Here is a 20,367-nt window from a genome sequence, read left to right as displayed (position 1 = left end):
AAATGTAAAGCACACACATATAGCCAAGACCCAGTATCACTTGGTAACAGCCGAGCAGACGAAGCTGCTAAATTAGCAGCTGCTACCCCCAGACAGACAGACACCACACAACTGATGGTATTTAATACCATCAACACACAGAAGTTGTGTGAGATGCAAAATTTGTGTTCCACACAGGAAAAGGCAGTCTGGAAGGCAAAGGGATATGGTCAGGAGTCCTCAGGACTCTGGACGGATGGACACGGTAAACCAGTGGCCCCCAAAGCATACCTTCCATGCTTAGCTGAGGCAGCTCACGGGCTGACTCATCTGGGCAAGGAAGGGATGTGCAAGTTGGTAAGAGCATATTGGTGTGCCCCAGGATTTTCTTCTCATGCGAGTAAAAGGGCAATGTCATGCCTTACCTGTCTGAGAAGGAACATCGGAAAGGCAATACCTACAGAACCATCTCATATCCCACCTGCCGGCGGCCCTTTCCAGGTAATACAGATTGACTTTATTCAATTACCCCCTTGTCGAAATTTGAAATATGTACTTGTTTGTATAGATGTTTTCTCAAATTGGGTCGAAGCATTTCCGGCGGCCACAAATACCGCTATGTTTACTGCTAAGAAAATTGTGCAGGAATTTGTATGTAGATATGGTATCCCTAGAATTATCGAAAGTGATAGGGGTACCCATTTTACAGGTGATGTCTTTCAAGGAATGTGTAAATTGATGGGAATTGATAGCAAGCTGCACACTCCATACCGTCCACAGGCGAGTGCGAAAGTGGAAAGAGTGAACAGCACTATTAAAAATAAACTGAGTAAAGTGATGGCAGAGACAGGATTGACATGGCCAGAAGCTTTACCCATTGTACTGTACAGCATCAGAACCATTCCCAGGTCCCCTCTTAATCTGTCTCCCTTTGAAATCTTGTTTGGTCGACAACCGCATGTTATGATTAACCCTCAGGATGATTTGAAGTGTAACAATGAAGTGACTGTAAAATACTTGATTAACATGAGTAAACAGTTGAGGAATCAAAATGATAATCTGAAGTTAGTGATTCCTGATTTACCAGATAGTAATTGTCATGACATTGAACCTGGGGATTATGTAATGATACGGAATTTTCTACGCTCAGGTTGCCTTATTGACAGATGGGAAGGACCATACCAGGTCTTATTGACTAGCACTACAGCATTGAAGGTTGCTGAGAGAGAGACTTGGGTTCATTCGTCCCACTGTAAAAAGGTTGCTGATCCAGAGAGGCCCCGTGATAAGGAACAGACGGTAGAGGTTGTATCACTGGAGTGTCTGTTCCAGGAGGACTGAGGCGGCACCTGAGCATTGAAAATCACAAGACCAAAAGCAGTTGTCGATCCCCTGTTCCCTTTTATTGTTTTTCTCCAACTTCCCATCCCCTCAAATTATTTTTTTTTCCCCTTCTCATTCTTCTCCGTTTCCTCCTACAAGATGGACTTGCCCCAAGAGACTGTGATCCGGATTTTCCTGTTGACCATGATGTTGACCAGAGCAGTCTGTTCCGGCGAGAGTACCATGGAGGTCGAGAGAGGTTCTGGAATGGGTTCTGATGACAGAGATGGAGGCGTAGTTTTCCAAGAACAACATAATCAACAAGCAAAGGCGAGTATCAGAAAACGATCCGATAGCATTGACCATAGAAGGAATTGTGAAGGATTGTTAGCTGAAGAAAACTGTATCTGTCGGCTCTGTAACAATGTCATTGAGGATGGGTGCATAAAGAAATGCCAATCCAGTTTTAATATCCATATGGACCGGCATCCATTGAGTGACTATCACTCCTTAGTGGGTAGTGTGTTAAATAAAACAGATTGTTGGGTATGCTCTCAAGTACCTCAAGGTCATAGCAAATCAGGGCTAGTACCATTTCCTTTAACGTTAGGGGAGGTACTTGAGTTAAGTGGTGGGAGACCGGTGGACAGGAGGTTTAATATCTCCAGCCCTCCTAGTTTGAAGCTCCACCAATACCATGTGGATAGGTCCCTATTATGTTTTAACATCTCCAATCCCCGAAAGCCGGGAAATTGGGAAGTGTCATGGAGTAATCAAACCATGACCTTTTCGCATAGAGCAGATAGAATGCCTACAGATACAGAGCTTATACGCCACATAGCCAGTAGAGGAAAATCTTTCCGGTATAGGTATACCTTAGGAAATAGGATTACGAGAGTTGGAGAGGTATCACCAGGATACTGTGCACATATCGTACAACCTGATACGTGTACTAAGCAGATGGAAGAATTAGGGTTAGGAGATTTCACATGGAAGGTGTGTAATATGGTTATGTCCTACTCCGTCCCATATGTTCTCCCCGATGATGCATATTTCATATGCGGGAGAAAGGCGTATAAGTGGCTTGCCCCAAACTCTGAAGGATTGTGTTATATTGGAAAAGTACTGCCTGAAGTAATGACTGTATCACATGACAAAATGAAAGACATACACCGTGTTGCCCAAACTCCTTATACTCACACCCATTACGAGCACGTAGTTAAATGGCACCTGATAGAAAGAACAGAGCATCCGGCCTCTGACATGATCCATGAATCCACCGGGATTCAGTTTCTAATCGCGTTAGACATCACTCGCACCGCCAGAGGAGTGTTGAATTATAAATACATATCTGCGCTCGCCAATTTGTTAGATAATATCACTGAAATGTATGATGACACGTTTAGGTATACTGGAAGAGAACTTCAGGCTTATAAAACAGAACTGGTACAGCATAGAATGGTTCTTAATTACCTCACAGCAGTGACAGGCGGATATTGTGTCACACTGGCAACACAATACGGCGTGAAATGTTGCACATATATTACGAATAGCACCGAGGACCCGGTCGAGGTCATAGACCAAAAGATGGACGATATTCTCCAACTGAAGTGGGAATTTCGCAAGAGACACAATCTCACTCTTGCTGCTGTAGGTAATGAGCTGACTGGTTGGGTGTCATGGTTGAACCCGCGAAATTGGTTCTCTGGTTTAGGAGACTGGGCTCAAGGAGTCATAATGGATGTTGGGAAGTTTCTCCTATGTATCTTAGGTGTTATCATAACGATTGGTTTGATATTTAGATGCGGTCAGGCTTTAATGAGGTGCAATCGTCGTACTAGGGTAATGAGTTTGAGGAGTGAGGAAACTGTAATTCCAATGGACTTGATTTATGACCCAAATGTAGAAACAATGATGTGATGAAAATGCGATTTCTACGGTCCGTTTCTTTCACCTGTTTTTCCGTTTCCTCCAAGGTAAAAAGACCCACTTGGACGAGGAATTTGATGAGCCGATATACAGACAACAGAGGGATTAAAGAAGAAGTTTTGACAACCTGATACACAGATTTTTGATGAACTATGCCATGGATCCCCAGTTTCCCTAGAAATTTAAAAATTACGCTAGCCCAACACTTTTGTAAATCTATGGACATTGACAGCTTTTGCTCGCACCTTATGGGCAAAAGCACAAAGAAGACTGCATTCAACAGACACCAAACAAGACCTCAATCGACGAATGTACATTTACCTGACATAGAATACCACCGCATTTACCGTAATTATGTCTTTTCTTCATTTCTACAACCCTCAGGTAATGACACACATAGTCGATAGGGAATACAGGCACAGATATCAGCAATCACATATCTCCCCCATTCATGTATCATCAACTAAAATGTGCTCCCCCATTTTGTTACAACCAAAGCCGAAAAGAGCTCGGTAAAGTTTGACAGCCCATCCACAGACCCGTACCACGGGATAAGAAGGAATTCAAATGTATACTTCGCAATACCTCGAAGCTTGATTTAAAACACGTACGGCACGATGATACATGACCCCCAAGCACGGATTCATACACACATGCTTCTGCTATCTCACTAGGTCATACCCTTTTCCTACCTTCTCCTCTCCTCCCCTACCCAACCATGTAAATGTATTAACCCCTGACATATATTTTTCTCTTTTGAAATGTTTTAGAAGGTGGCAGTTATTATTGACTGCCAAAGGGTGGACTGTCAAAGTCAGAAAAATATCTCTATGCACACTACCATATTTGCACCTCACACAGGTCCGTGCTGCGCATGCGTGCGCTCTCCCGTACGTGCGCATACTCACAGTCGCGGGCACCCGCAGGCGCACGGTATGCGTATTTACGGTAGAGTTTATGTGATCGTAGCGTGCGACTCAATCGTTACATATTTTCACTATATAATGTATTTTGTAGATCATGGTCCCTTTGATAGATTCTGAAAGTTTAGTTAACATAGCATGTTCCTGAACAGAGAGATCCCTCTTTGTATTGTACGAAGGGTCTAACAGGGGTCATACAGTGGTGTTTGGTACCCATCGGAAGAGTATTTAAATAGCAATATTCCGGTGTTGGTTTGGAGCGGATTAATCGCTCGTGCGAATAGTTATGGACATAAGAAGTTTATGTCCATTTACTATTATTTGTTCTTATTTAGTCATGCGGCGGGAAACTCAGTGTCCCACCCACCTGAACAGTTGGAAGCAGTCACAGCCCACCTGTATGAATCAACCTATGACCTTTTGTTATAATGCGAAGCCGAATTCCTGTGTCCAATGAACAATGAGATTGTAGGGACCATTGAATTGCATTGTGTGTGGGGCATAAATAGGCAGGCCGACCATATCCAGTTCACTCTCTTCAACGGTTCTCATTGCTGATAATCGGGAGCTGGATATCGAGGCGCATGCGATCGTTTCCCCTTGTGCGTAAGTGTTTCTCCGCAACTATATTGATCTTCTTGTTATTGTGGGCCAATTTCTCTCTCTCTCTCCCTTCTCCCCTTTCTCTCTTATTTTCCTTTAAATAGTAATTGTATTATATTTCCTGTGTAGTTATCTGGTTAGGTAGTCTATGTTATATTGTAGTGTATGATTTGTATTTGTATTAATTCTTTTGCAAGTATATCATTCATAATATATATATTAGGCGTTGGACCCTAAGCACGGTATCTGTGTAATTCTTATAGTGTTAAGTATTCTCAGAGCGTCGGTGACGCTCATACAGCTTTTGAGTTAATAAGGTTACACTAGGTTGCATCTACACCCTATCTCTACACTAAGGTTTTACAGCATATTTCATTGTTTATGGTTTAGATATAAAGGTTTAACATTGTGAGCGTCAGCGCCGCTGGTGATCTCCTCGTGGTCCCGAGCGTCCGCTACGCTATAGCGAATCATTAAGTTAGTCAGCAGCCAATAGCGTGCCTGCCTGTGATCTCTTGGCCGTGAGCGAACGTGACGCTTGAGCGTCTCGACTACGGCTAAGCGATTGTTACGCAACGTGCGTACCCTTACGGTACTTCATACGTAGATAGAGTACAGTGTTCTTAGACCTCATAAAGGGTATTATATAAGATAAATATTTAGCTTTATCAACACACACACCCACACGCACGCACACACACTCAGGAAAATGCAGACACAGTTTTCCCCCAGGGTACCTTCAGAGAGACACAGAGTATAAAGAGCCAGCCATACAGCGTCCCAGTGGGCAGTTATTATAATAAATGCCTGGCGCTGACTGAATAACCTCAATAGATTAGACAGTGAAATATAACACTCTCCTCCCCTTGTCTAATACACCCTGGTACCGCAGAGGATATCTGGAGTGAAGAGGAGGGCAGCGCTCCCTGTCAGCGTCTCTGTAGTGTGATCTGCAGGGAGAAAATGGCACCGGTGAGTGCTGGATCCGCTCTGAGGAAGAAGCCCTGCCCCCTGTAATGGCGTGTCTTCCCGCTGCTGAGATTATACTGGCCTGAGGTAAATGTGGTTGCTAACAGCGGGATTAGACCCACTTCTTTACCAAACCCAGCCAAATCTCACCCTAACCCTCTGTTCCACACTCTCGATGTACCAGGGACGTCTTAAGAGAGGAGGGGGCCCGTGTGCACACTCCGGGTGGGCCCCCTCCTCTCCACGATGCTGTAGGCTCCGGCAATATGCCGGAGTCTACAGCGCATGCGCAGGTCTCTCGAAACATGGCGCCCGCCATGTTTTGGAGACAAAAATTGAATTGCGCATGCACGGCGGCCATTTTTGTTGTGTTCTTTGGCCGCAACTTCAGACAGGTGAGTATGAAATATGGGTGCAATGTGTGCGGTGTGGGCCCCCCTGGACCCAGGGGCCCGTGTGCACCGCACACATTGCACCCATGATAGAAACGCCAGTGCTATGTACCCCATCTGTGTCACCCCTGTCTGTCTACCCCTCCCCTTAAATGTAAGCTCACACGAGCAGGGCCCTCTTCCCTCATGTGCTTATACTTTACTTACTTTGATAATCCTCAACTGCCCAAATCCTGCAGTTTTTTGGTCACTTTGGAACTTATCTCTATGTCGTTTATTGGTGTAGTTATGCTTAGTTACCCTGTACTTGTCCTATATTGTCTTCAACTGTAAGTCACTGTTATCCTGTTTTGATTAGGTGCATATGTACTCTGTAATTGGGCGCTGCGGGAACCCTTGTGGCGCCATATAAAAAAAGGATAATAATAATAATAATTAATATATTAGCCCCTGTTAGTCCCTGTATACCAGTGTAGGGTCTGTGCACTGGCTCAGGGCGCCCCTCGCAGCGCCACATATTGTACCGGTGAGCCCTCCGGAGCGCAGCTTCGCAGGGCTGTGCTCCAACCCGTATGCCGCCACTCTCGCCGGCGACCCGCTTACCGGGGCGCCGTCCTAATACTCACCACTCCATCTTCTGGCTCTGTAGGGGGTGGCGGCCGTGCTGCGGGAGTGAGCGGTCGCCTCGTGGGCTTGCGATCATCACCCTCAGGAGCTCAGTGTCCTGTCAGCGGAGATAGGGGCCATTAACCTCTAGGGTTGGATCTTACTCCCCCCCTAAGTCCCACGAAGCAGGGAGGCTGTTGCCAGCAGCCTCCCTGTAACTGACTCTTTAAAAAAAAAAACAATAAAACTAGAAAATCTCCTAGGAGCTTCCCTAGCTGTGACCGGCTCCACCGGGCACATTTTCTAAACTGAGTTTGGTAGGAGGGGCATAGAGGGAGGAGCCAGCCCACACTATTAAACTCTTAAAGTGCCCATGGCTCCCAAGGGACCCGTCTGTACCCCATTGTACTAATGTGGACCCCAGCATCCTCTAAGATGTAAGAGAAAAGTCAGCATTCAGCTGGCATCCCGCACGGCTGCTGAATTCGGACTTCATTACATCCCGCTCTATATGTGTGTGGAAATCTGGCTTTTCCCCAGTTATTGGGGGTCATTCAGACCCGATTGTACGCTAGGTTTTTTTTGCAGCAGTGCGATCGACTCTGATCTGCACATGCGTTTGCAGTTGCACTGCAATGCGCAGGCGCGTTGGCCGCCGGCAACGGCATCGCCGGACAGCGATGGATTTTACAAAGAAAGAGATCGCACCGGAGATCGCACCGGCAACTGACTGTTTTTAAGGAGTGTCCGGAAGAACGCAGGCGTACCCAGCCCTCTGACGTCAGCATCGGTCTGGATCGTCGCAGCGGGTAAGTAAGTCCTGAACTGTGCAGAGAAAAGTTTGTGCAGCTCTCTGCACATCCGTTCGCACCCCTGCACATCGAGTACCCCCTCCCCCTGCAGGCGGCGATTACCTGGTCGCAGCAGTGCAAAAAACGCATGCTTGCGACCAGGTCTGAATTAGGCCCATTGACCTCACCGCACCTAATTGGTTAGCAGCACAAGCTGACAAGACAAATCTGAGGTGTTCCAGTAGCTAAGAAGGTGACACTGGTTATCTTGTAACAGCATGTTGAGTAATAAATGTCTTAAATAAATGTCATTATAGCACCACAAATTATGTGATAGGACGGGACCTGCACATGAGCCCGCCGAGCATTAAATTCTGGTTTTGATCACAATTTGTGATCCTACCTAAATTAGGCCCAAAGAGGTGAGATTTTATGCACATGAAGCTTTGCAGGCTAAGAGATGTTTCACAGAGCGGACACTTGTAGTTTCTGACATTGGCATGTCCCACTTTGGGAGAGGGAGGTCCAGAGATGTTGGGGGAGTAACACGGCAAAACTCTTCATAATAGCCCCAACAATGTTTTGCTGCGATTTTTGGCAAATTGCACTGGGGCGGGGCCACAATTCATAGCAATTCGTATTATCAGGCCCCACGTCCCGCCCACTGAACACTGAAAGAGCTGAGAGAGTTGTTTACTTATCCAGGAGCCAGGAGACTCTCCCCCAAATTCGGGAGCTTTCCAGAATTCTAGAAGACTGATGCAGAGATAAAGATACGCCAGTTTGCAGGCTGTATCTTGCGTGAAATTGCTTTTAGCATACTCAGGAAATGGGAGCACACAAATGCAGGCGATTGTGATTCTGTGATTCCTTACATTCTAGGAAGCCCTGGTCTCACTTACAGGTCTATTTATTATACTGAGGAAACCCATTTTTCTGTTCTGTCCCTGTCCACTTCCACATCTCTCTGCCCTAATCACAAATAAATGACCTACTTATTTGAAATACTGTTCCATGACTTACATGCATTATGATGAACTTACCTAAATTGGAAGCCATATTGGATTTTGAACTTATACACATACTTTGCGGTATGCAGGAATCGTGTCTCAGGGAGAGGGAAGGAGAAAGGCTTTATGGGCATGTTATTGCTCAGATACACAGAAGCAGATTCTGTAGGAAAAAAATCCATATATTATTCAACAATGACAAATACATTACAGGGTCAAATAACTTTTATTAAGAAGTAAAAATATCTAGGGTCCATAACAGGTCAGTTGCCAAGTAGTAGGCTACACAAAACTCAAGACAGGACCACAAAGTGCTTAAAATGAATCTGTCCTCAATTACAACACTCTAACAAGTTCTAAACTGACCTGGAAGCAGCAATAATTATGTAGTGTTTCAGGGGTGGAGGCACCAGAGACATTGGAGGCGTCTCCTTATTGTCACAGAGTCTGCACCCTGCTCAGCGAAGCAGCCTGGGGACACTGCCATGAATGCCCGTCAATAGGGAAGATCTAAGAAGAGCTGGTAAGTGCCAAAGGCTCTATAACAGGCACTATGTGACACATACAATGAACTCTGGGATATATGAAAGCAGACAATATAGAGAAAATCATTTCTCTGTAATAATATTGTATGGTGAAGGAATATCATTCAGATGTTATTTAAAAAGCGATAAGTGCACTTCTGTGGTCTATGGTTTTTTTTTTTGTATTTCACATATCGGCATATTACCTGCCGGCATACATACATACTTGCGGCGGCTTATGTGGGGATCCACCTGTGCATGGGCTCTTGCGATGTTTGCTGGATCACATGCGTGCGCAGTGGACAAGGCTAGGAGGTGAGACACTATGGACCTTACATGGATCGCCAGAGGGGGACATTTTCTCCACATACTCGGATAGTAAATGTACACTTGCCATAGGGCTGGAGCAAATTTGATGATGCGACCTATGGTGGCGCCTAAAGATGCATTGCGCTATTATATTGTAATTAACTGGCAACATTGCACATATTCCGGCCAACCTGTTTTGGAAAATCTGCAATGCTGGCAACTGCCAGGTTCCGGCAATATGGACAGAACACCAGCATCTTACCTCCATAATTGGAATTTAATTTCCCACTAAATGCCCTGAAAGCTGTTCTCTTCATACTGTTCACTGGAGCTACACAAGAATCCCAACTTTCTGCCTCTGTCTGTGCAATGGCACTGGCAGTGACAGCACCAGTACATGCTGAAATGAACAAACGACACAAGTAAACTGAGTGACGCGTGAAAGGGGAGACCAGGCAGTGACAAACAAGCGCTTTCCCTATTCACATATATATATATATAGTAAATATATTTGTCACTGCAGCTCCTGCGAGGTCGCTTTTTTAGGCTGTGACTCCTTTTTGTCCCCAGCGGTCACACCTGGGGGGCGCTGCAGTTATTACTTTCTCTAACGTCCTAGTGGATGCTGGAGACTCTGTAAGGACCATGGGGAATAGACGGGCTCCGCAGGAGACTGGGCACTCTAAAGAAAGATTTAGTACTACCTGGTGTGCACTGGCTCCTCCCTCTATGCCCCTCCTCTAGACCTCAGTTAGAATCTGTGCCCGGCCAGAGCTGGGTGCTTTTAGTGGGCTCTCCTGAGCTTGCTAAGAAGAAAGTATTTTAGTTTAGTTTTTTTTTATTTTCAGAGAGCTTCTGCTGGCAACAGACTCTCTGCTACGTGGGACTGAGGGGAGAGAAGCAAACCTACTAACTGCGGCTAGGTTGCGCTTCTTAGGCTACTGGACACCATTAGCTCCAGAGGGAACGAACACAGGTACCTAACCTTGATCGTCCGTTCCCGGAGCCGCGCCGCCGTCCCCCTCGCAGAGCCAAAAGAACTGAAGCAGCAGAAGCATGAAGACATCGAAATCGGCGGCAGAAGACTCCTGTCTTCACTTAAGGTAGCGCACAGCACTGCAGCTGTGCGCCATTGCTCTCGCAGCACACCCGCACACTCCGGTCACTGTAGGGTGCAGGGCGCAGGGGGGGGCGCCCTGGGCAGCAATTAAGGTACCTTTTGGCAAAATAACACATATATCCAGTCAGGCACTGGATATATGTTCGAGCCCCCGCCATTTTTTACACATAGAAGCGGGACAGAAGCCCGCCGCTGAGGGGGCGGGGCCTTCTTCCTCAGCACACAAGCGCCATTTTCTCTTCACAGCTCCGCTGGAAAGACGCTCCCCGGGCTCTCCCCTGCAGTATCCAGGTGCAAAAAGGGTAAAAAGAGAGGGGGGCCACATAAATTTAGGCGCAAAACGATCACAAACAGCAGCTACTGGGTAATCACTAAGGTACAGTGTAATCCCTGGGTTATATAGCGCTGGGGTGTGTGCTGGCATACTCTCTCTCTGTCTCCCCAAAAGCCTTTGTGGGGTCCTGTCCTCAGTCAGAGCATTCCCTGTGTGTGTGCGGTGTGTCGGTACGTCAGTGTCGACATGTTTGATGAGGAAGGATATGTGGAGGCAGAACAAGTGCAGGTGAATGAGGTGTCGCCGCCGACGGTGCCGACACCTGATTGGATGGATATGTGGAAGGTGTTAAATGATAATGTAAGCTCCTTGCATAACAGGTTGGATAAAGCTGTAGCCTTGGGACAGTCAGGGTCTCAACCCATGCCTGATCCTACAATGCAGAGGCCGTCAGGGTATCACAAGCGCCCACTATCCCAGATGGTTGACACAGATGCCGACACGGAGTCTGACGCCAGTGTCGATGACGATGATGCAGCCTAAAATGACTAAAGCCATCCGCTACATGATTATAGCAATGAAGGATATATTGCACATATCAGAGGAAAACCCTGTCCCTCACAAGAGGGTTTATATGTATGGGGAGAAAAAGCAAGAAGTGACTTTTCCCCCTTCACATGAATTAAATGAATTATGTGTAAAAGCGTGGGATTCCCCTGATAGGAAAGTAGTAATTTCCAAGAGATATTCTGATGGCGTATCCTTTCCCGCCAACGGACAGGTTACGCTGGGAATCCTCCCCGAGGGTAGACAAGGCGTTGACACGCTTATCTAAGAGGGTGGCCCTGCCGTCTCAGGATACGGCCGCCCTAAAGGATCCTGCGGATAGAAAGCAGGAAACTATCCTGAAGTCTGTTTATACACATTCTGGTACTCTACTGAGGCCAGCAATTGCTTCGGCCTGGATGTGTAGTGCTGTAGCAGCTTGGACTGATAATCTCTTGGAGGAGATAGATACCCTGGACAGGGACACTGTTCTACTGACCCTGGGACATATCAAGGACGCTGTCCTATATATGCGCGATGCCCAGAGGGACATTTGCCTGCTGGGCTCTAGAATAAACGCAATGTCCATTTCTGCCAGAAGGGTCTTATGGACTCGGCAATGGACAGGGGATGCCGACTCTAAAAAACACATGGAGGTTTTGCCTTATAAGGGTGAGGAATTATTTGGGGACGGTCTCTCGGACCTAGTTTCCACTGCTACGGCAGGGAAGTCAAATTTCTTGCCATATGTTCCCTCACAGCCGAAGAAAGCGCCGTATTACCAAATGCAGTCCTTTCGTTCGCAAGAAAGTCAGAGGGGCATCATTTCTTGCCAGAGGCAGGGGTAGAGGAAAAAAACGGCACCTTGCAGCTAGTTCCCAGGAACAAAAGTCCTCCCCGGCTTCCACTAAATCCACCGCATGACGCTGGGGCTCCACAGGCGGAGCAAGGAGCGGTGGGTGCGCGTCTCCGAAATTTCAGCCACCAGTGGGTTCACTCACAGGTGGATCCTTGGGCTATACAAATTGTGTCTCAGGGATACAAGCTGGAGTTCGAAGTGACGCCCCCTCACCGTTACCTAAAATCGGCCTTGCCAGCTTCCCCCATGGAAAGGGAGGTAGTGCTGGCGGCAATTCACAAGCTATACCTCCAGCAGGTGGTAGTAAAGGTTCCCCTCCTTCAACAGGGAAGGGGTTACTATTCCACTATGTTTGTGGTACCGAAACCGGACGGTTCGGTCAGGCCCATCTTGAATTTAAAATCCCTGAATATTTATCTGAGGAAATTCAAGTTCAAAATGGAATCGCTCAGAGCAGTCATTGCAAGTCTGGAAGAGGGGGATTTCATGGTGTCTCTGGACATCAAGGATGCTTACTTGCATGTCCCCATTTATCCGCCTCATCAAGAATACCTCAGGTTTGTGGTACAGGACTGTCATTACCAATTCCAGACGCTGCCGTTTGGCCTGTCCACGGCACCGAGAATATTTACCAAGGTGATGGCGGAGATGATGGTGCTCCTTCGGAAGCAAGGAGTTACAATTATCCCATATTTGGACGATCTCCTCATAAAGGCGAGGTCCAGGGAGCAATTACTGATCAGCGTAGCACACTCTCAGGAAGTGTTGCGGCAGCACGGCTGGATTCTGAATATTCCAAAGTCGCAGCTGATCCCTACGAAGCGTCTGCCCTTCCTGGGCATGATTCTGGATACAGGCCAGAAGAAGGTATTTCTCCCGGAGGAGAAGGCTCAGGAGCTCGTGACTCTGGTCAGGGACCTCCTGAAACCAAAACAGGTGTCGGTGCATCACTGCACGCGAGTCCTGGGAAATATGGTGGCGTCATACGAAGCCATTCCCTTCGGCAGGTTCCATGCCAGGATTTTTCAGTGGGATCTGTTGGACAAGTGGTCCGGATCGCATCTTCAGATGCATCGGCTGATCACCCTGGCCCCCAGGGCCAGGGTGTCTCTTCTGTGGTGGCTGCAGAGGGCTCACCTCCTCGAGGGCCGCAGGTTCGGCATACAGGACTGGGTCCTGGTGACCACGGATGCAAGCCTCTGAGGTTGGGGGGCAGTCACTCAGGGAAGAAACTTCCAAGGGCTGTGGTCAAGTCAGGAGACTTGTCTGCACATAAATATCCTAGAACTAAGGGCCATATACAACGCCCTAAGCCAAGCGGAGCCTCTGCTTCGAGACCAACCAGTGCTGATTCAGTCAGACAACATCACTGCAGTGGCCCATGTCAACCGACAGGGCGGCACAAGAAGAAGGGTGGCGATGGCAGAAGCCACCAGGATTCTTCGTTGGGCGGAGAATCACGTGCAGGCACTGTCAGCAGTGTTCATTCCGGGGGTCGACAACTGGGAAGCAGACTTCCTCAGCAGACACGACCTCCACCCGGGAGAGTGGGGACTTCATCAAGAAGTCTTCACGCTGATTGCAAATCAATGGGAACTCCCACAGGTGGACATGATGGCGTCACGCCTCAACAAAAAGCTAAACAGGTATTGCGCCAGGTCAAGGGACCCTCAGGCGATAGCTGTGGACGCACTAGTAACACCATGGGTGTTCCAGTCGGTCTATGTGTTTCCTCCTCTTCCTCTCATACCCAAGGTGCTGAGAATCGTAAGAAAAAGAGGAGTGAGAACAATATTCATTGCTCCGGATTGGCCAAGAAGGACTTGGTACCCGGAACTGCAAGAAATGCTCACAGAGGACCCATGGCCTCTGCCTCTCAGACAGGACCTGTTACAACAAGGGCCCTGTCTGTTCCAAGACTTACCGCGGCTGCGTTTGACGGCATGGCGGTTGAACGCCGGATCCTAGCGGAAAAGGGCATTCCGGATGAAGTTATTCCTACGCTGATAAAGGCTAGGAAAGACCTGACAGCAAAACATTATCACCGTATATGGCGAAAATATGTTGCTTGGTGTGAGGCCAGGAAGGCCCCTACAGAGGAATTCCAGCTGGGTCGATTCCTGCACTTCCTACAGTCAGGAGTGACTATGGGCCTAAAATTAGGGTCCATAAAGGTCCAGATTTCGGCCCTATCCATTTTCTTTCAAAAGGAACTGGCTTCACTGCCTGAGGTTCAGACGTTTGTTCAGGGAGTGCTGCATATTTAGCCCCCTTTTGTGCCACCAGTGGCTCCTTGGGATCTTAACGTGGTCTTGGGGTTCCTGAAATCCCACTGGTTTGAGCCACTTAAGACCGTGGAGCTAAAGTATCTCACATGGAAAGTGGTCATGCTGTTGGCCTTAGCGTCGGCTAGGCGTGTGTCAGAATTGGCGGCTTTGTCATGTAAAAGCCCCTATCTGGTTTTTCATATGGACAGGGCAGAATTGCGGACTCGTCTGCAATTTCTACCAAAGGTTGTGTCTTCGTTTCATTTGAACCAACCTATTGTGGTGCCTGCGGCTAGTCGTGACTTGGAGGATTCCAAGTTGCTGGACGTGGTCCGGGCTTTGAAGACTTATGTTAACAGAACAGCTGGAGTCAGGAAGACTGACTCGCTGTTTATCCTGTATGCATCCAACAAGCTAGGTGCTCCTGCTTCAAAGCAAACTATTGCGCGCTGGATCTGTAACACGATTCAGCAGGCTCATTCTGCGGCAGGATTGCCGCATCCAAAATCAGTGAAAGCCCACTCCACAAGGAAGGTGGGCTCTTCTTGGGCGGCTGCCCGAGGGGTCTCGGCATTACAGCTTTGCCGAGCTGCTACTTGGTCGGGTTCAAACACTTTTGCAAAATTCTACAAGTTTGATACCCTGGCTGAGGAGGACCTTGTGTTTGCCCATTCGGTGCTGCAGAGTCATCCGCACTCTCCCGCCCGTTTGGAGGCTTTGGTATAATCCCCATGGTCCTTACGGAGTCCCCAGCATCCACTAGGATGTTAGAGAAAATAAGAATTTACTTACCGATAATTCTATTTCTCATAGTCCGTAGTGGATGCTGGGGACTCCGTAAGGACCATGGGGAATAGCGGCTCCGCAGGAGACTGGGCACATCTAAAGAAAGCTTTAGGACTATCTGGTGTGCACTGGCTCCTCCCCCTATGACCCTCCTCCAAGCCTCAGTTAGGATACTGTGCCCGGACGAGCGTACACAATAAGGAAGGATTTTGAATCCCGGGTAAGACTCATACCAGCCACACCAATCACACCGTATAACCCGTGATCTGAACCCAGTTAACAGCATGATAACAGAGGAGCCTCTGAAAGATGGCTCACAACAATAATAACCCGATTTTTGTAACAATAACTATGTACAAGTATTGCAGACAATCGGCACTTGGGATGGGCGCCCAGCATCCACTACGGACTATGAGAAATAGAATTATCGGTAAGTAAATTCTTATTTTCTCTAACGTCCTAAGTGGATGCTGGGGACTCCATAAGGACCATGGGGATTATACCAAAGCTCCCAAACGGGCGGGAGAGTGCGGATGACTCTGCAGCACCAAATGAGAGAACTCCAGGTCCTCCTCAGCCAGGATATCAATTTTGTAGAATTTTACAAACGTATTTGCTCCTGACCAAGTAGCTGCTCGGCAAAGTTGTAAAGCCGAGACCCCTCGGGCAGCCGCCCAAGATGAGCCCACCTTCCTTGTGGAGTGGGCATTTACAGATTTTTGGCTGTGGCAGGCCTGCCACAGAATGTGCAAGCTGAATTGTACTACAAATCCAACGAGCAAAAGTCTGCTTAGAAGCAGGAGCACCCAGCTTGTTGGGTGCATACAGGATAAACAGCGAGTCAGATTTCCTGACTCCAGCCGTCCTGGAAACATATATTTTCAGGGCACTGACAACGTCTAGCAACTTGGAGGCCTCCAAGTCCCTAGTAGCCGCAGGCACCACCAATAGGTTGGTTCAGGTGAAACGCTGAAACCACCTTGGGGAGAAACTGAGGACGAGTCCTCAATTCCGCCCTGTCCGAATGGAAAATCAGATAAGGGCTTTTTCAGGATAAAGCCGCCAATTCTGACACGCGCCTGGCCCAGGCCAGGGCCAACAACATGACCACTTTTCATGTGAGATATTTTAACTCCACAGATTTAAGTGGTTCAAACCAATGTGACTTTTGGAACCCAAAACTACATTGAGATCCCAAAGAGCCACTGGAGGCACAAAAGGAGGCTGTATATGCAGTACCCCTTTTACAAACGTCTGAACTTCAGGGACTGAAGCTAGTTCTTTTTGGAAGAAAATTGACAGGGCCGAAATTTGAACCTTAGTGGACCCCAATTTCAGGCCCATAGACACTCCTGTTTGCAGGAAATGTAGGAATCGACCCAGTTGAATTTCCTCCGTCGGGCCTTACTGGCCTCGCACCACGCAACATATTTTCGCCAATTGCGGTGATAATGTTTTTGCGGTTACATCCTTCCTGGCTTTGATCAGGATAGGGATGACTTCATCCGGAATGCCTTTTTTCCTTCAGGATCCGTCGTTCAACCGCCATGCCGTCAAACGCAGCCACGGTAAGTCTTGGAACAGACAGGGTCCTTGCTGGAGCAGGTCCCTTCTTAGAGGTAGAGGCCACGGATCCTCCGTGAGCATCTCTTGAAGTTCCGGTTACCAAGTCCTTCTTGGCCAATCCGGAACCACGAATATAGTGCTTACTCCTCTCCATCTTATCAATCTCAGTACCTTGGGTATGAGAGGCAGAGGAGGGAACACATACCCTGACTGGTACACCCACGGTGTTACCAGAGCGTCTACAGCTTATTGCCTGAGGGTCCCTGGACCTGGCGCAATACCTGTCGAGTTTTTAATCATGTGGAAGACTTCTGGGTGATGTCCCCATCCTCCCGGGTGGAGGTCGTGCTGAGGAAGTCTGCTTCCCAGTTGTCCACTCCCGGAATGAATACTGCTGACAGTGCTATCACATGATTTTCCGCCCAGCGAAGAATCCTTGCAGCTTCTGCCATTGCCCTCCTGCTTCTTGTGCCACCCTGTCTGTTTACGTGGGTGACTGCCGTGATGTTGTCCGACTGGATCAACACCGGCTGACCTTGAAGCAGAGGTCTTGCTAAGCTTAGAGCATTGTAAATGTCCCTTAGCTTCAGGATATTTATGTGAAGTGATGTCTCCAGGCTTGACCATAAGCCCTGGATATTCCTTCCCTGTGTGACTGCTCCCCAGCCTCGCAGGCTGGCATCCGTGGTCACCAGGACCCAGTCCTGAATGCCTAATCTGCGGCCCTCTAGAAGATGAGCACTCTGCAACCACCACAGGAGGGACACCCTTGTCCTTGGTGACAGGGTTATCCGCTGATGCATCTGAAGATGCGACCCGGACCATTTGTCCAGCAGGTCCCACTGGAAAGTTCTTGCGTGGAATCTGCCGAATGGGATTGCTTCGTAGGAAGCCACCATTTTACCCAGAACCCTTGTGCATTGATGCACTGAGACTTGGCTCGGTTTTAGGAGGTTCCTGACTAGCTCGGATAACTCCCTGGCTTTCTCCTCCGGGAGAAACACCTTTTTCTGGACTGTGTCCAGGATCATCCCTAGGAACAGAAGACACGTCGTCGGAACCAGGTGCGATTTTGGAATATTGAGAATCCAATCGTGCTGCCGCAACACTACCTGAGATAGTGCTACACCGACCTCCAACTGTTCCCTGGATCTTACCCTTATCAGGGAATTGTCCAAGTAAGGGATAACTAAAATTCACTTCCTTCGAAGGAATATCATCATTTCGGCCATTACCTTGGTAAAGACCCGGGGTGCCGTGGACCATCCATACGGCAGCGTCTGAACTGATAGTGACAGTTCTGTACCATAAACCTGAGGTACCCTTGGTGAGAAGGGTAAATTTTGACATGAAGGTAAGCATCCTTGATGTCCCGAGACATCATGTAGTCCCCTTCTTCCAGGTTCGCAATCACTGCTCTGAGTGACTCAATCTTGAATTTGAACCTCTGTATGTAAGTGTTCAAAGATTTTAGATTTAGAATCGGTCTCACCGAGCCGTCCGGCTTCGGTACCACAACAGTGTGGAATAATACCCCGTTCCCTGTTGCAGGAGGGGTATCTTGATTATCACCTGCTGGGAATACAGCTTGTGAATGGCTTCCAAAACTGTCTCCCTGTCAGAAGGAGACATCGGTAAAGCCGACTTTAGGAAACGGCGAGGGGGAGACGTCTCGAATTCTAATTTGTACCCCTGAGATATCACCTGAAGGATCCAGGGGTCTACTTGCGAGTGAGCCCACTGCGCGCTGAAATTCATTGAGACGGGCCCCCCACCGTGCCTGATTCTGCTTGTAAAGCCCCAGCGTATACTGAGGGCTTGGCAGAGGCGGGAGAGGGTTTCTGTTCCTGGGAACTGGCTGATTTCTGCAGCCTTTTTCCTCTCCCTCTGTCACGGGGCAGAAATGAGGAACCTTTTGTCCGCTTGTCCACGAAAAGACTGCGCCTGATAATACGGCGTCTTCTCATGTTGAGAGGCGACCTGGGGTACAAACGTGGAATTCCCAGCTGTTGCCGTGGCCACCAGGTCTGAAAGACCGACCCCAAATAACTCCCCTTAATAAAGCAATACTTCCAAATGCCGTTTGGAATACGCATCACCTGACCACTGACGTGTCCATAACCCTCTACTGGTAGAAATGGACAACGCGCTTAGACTTGATGCCAGTCGGCAATATTCCGCTGTGCATCACGCATATATAGAAATGCATCTTTTAAATGCTCTATAGGCAAAAATATACTGTCCCTATCTAGGGTATCAATATTTTCAGTCAGGGAATCCGACCACGCCAACCCAGCACTGCACATCCAGGCTGAGGCGATTGCTGGTCGCAGTATAACACCAGTATGTGTGTAAATACCTTTTAGGATACCCTCCTGCTTTCTATCAGCAGGATCCTTAAGGGCGGCCATCTCAGGCAAAGGTAGAGCCCTTACAAGCGTGTGAGCGCTTTATCCACCCTAGGGGGTGTTTCCCAATGCACCCTAACCTCTGGCGGGAAAGGATATAATGCCAATAACATTTTAGAAATTATCAGTTGTTATCGGGGGAAACCCACGCATCATCACACACCTCATTTAATTTCTCAGATTCAGGAAAACTACAGGTAGTTTTTCCTCACCGAACATAATACCCCTTTTTGGTGGTACTCGTATTATCAGAAATGTGTAAAACATTTTTCATTGCCTCAATCATGTAACGTGTGGCCCTACTGGAAGTCACATTCGTCTCTTCACCGTCGACACTGGAGTCAGTATCCGTGTCGGCGTCTATATCTGCCATCTGAGGTAACGGGCGCTTTAGAGCCCCTGACGGCCTATGAGACGTCTGGACAGGCACAAGCTGAGTAGCCGGCTGTCTCATGTCAACCACTGTCTTTTATACAGAGCTGACACTGTCACGTAATTCCTTCCAACAGTTCATCCACTCAGGTGTCGACCCCCTAGGGGGTGACATCACTATTACAGGCAATCTGCTCCGTCTCCACATCATTTTTCTCCTCATACATGTCGACACAAAAGTACCGACATACAGCACACACACAGGGAATGCTCTGATAGAGGACAGGACCCCACTAGCCCTTTGGGGAGACAGAGGGAGAGTTTGCCAGCACACACCAGAGCGCTATATATATACAGGGATAACCTTATATAAGTGTTTTTCCCCTTATAGCTGCTGTATAGTTAATACTGCGCCTAATTTGTGCCCCCCTCTCTTTTTTAACCCTTTCTGTAGTGTAGTGACTGCAGGGGAGAGCCAGGGAGCTTCCCTCCAACGGAGCTGTGAGGGAAAATGGCGCCAGTGTGCTGAGGAGATAGGCTCCGCCCCCTTATCGGCGGCCTTATCTCCCGTTTTTCTATGTATTCTGGCAGGGGTTAAATGCATCCATATAGCCCAGGAGCTATATGTGATGCATTTTTTGCCATCCAAGGTGTTTTTATTGCGTCTCAGGGCGCCCCCCCCCCAGCGCCCTGCACCCTCAGTGACCGAAGTGTGAAGTGTGCTGAGAGCAATGGCGCACAGCGGCAGTGCTGTGCGCTACCTTGTTGAAGACAGGACGTCTTCTGCCGCCGATTTTCCGGACCTCTTCTG

General features: G+C 48.2%; 1 protein-coding gene across 5 annotated transcripts in view; it reads right to left on the bottom strand.

The window, feature by feature from the left end:
- The window catches only part of GPHA2 (glycoprotein hormone subunit alpha 2), a 289,765-nt gene that overhangs the window by 137,421 nt on the left and 131,977 nt on the right, over nt 1-20,367 (bottom strand). For 3 of the 5 annotated variants that reach the window (XM_063946136.1, XM_063946134.1, XM_063946135.1), the window contains exon 2: nt 8,559-8,688. In XM_063946136.1, coding sequence (XP_063802206.1) covers nt 8,559-8,659 — 101 coding nt within the window. In that variant the 5' untranslated portion in view covers nt 8,660-8,688. Of the gene's footprint in view, nt 1-8,558; nt 8,689-20,367 lie in introns of those variants that run through there. The other 2 variants (XM_063946137.1, XM_063946139.1) reach the window with 2 other exon arrangements.

This window comes from Pseudophryne corroboree, chromosome 11 (genome assembly GCF_028390025.1).
Source record: "Pseudophryne corroboree isolate aPseCor3 chromosome 11, aPseCor3.hap2, whole genome shotgun sequence".
NCBI classification, from domain to species: Eukaryota; Metazoa; Chordata; class Amphibia; order Anura; family Myobatrachidae; genus Pseudophryne; species Pseudophryne corroboree.
Note: the sequence above shows the minus strand (reverse complement) of the source record. Positions and strands in the feature narration are given on the sequence as shown.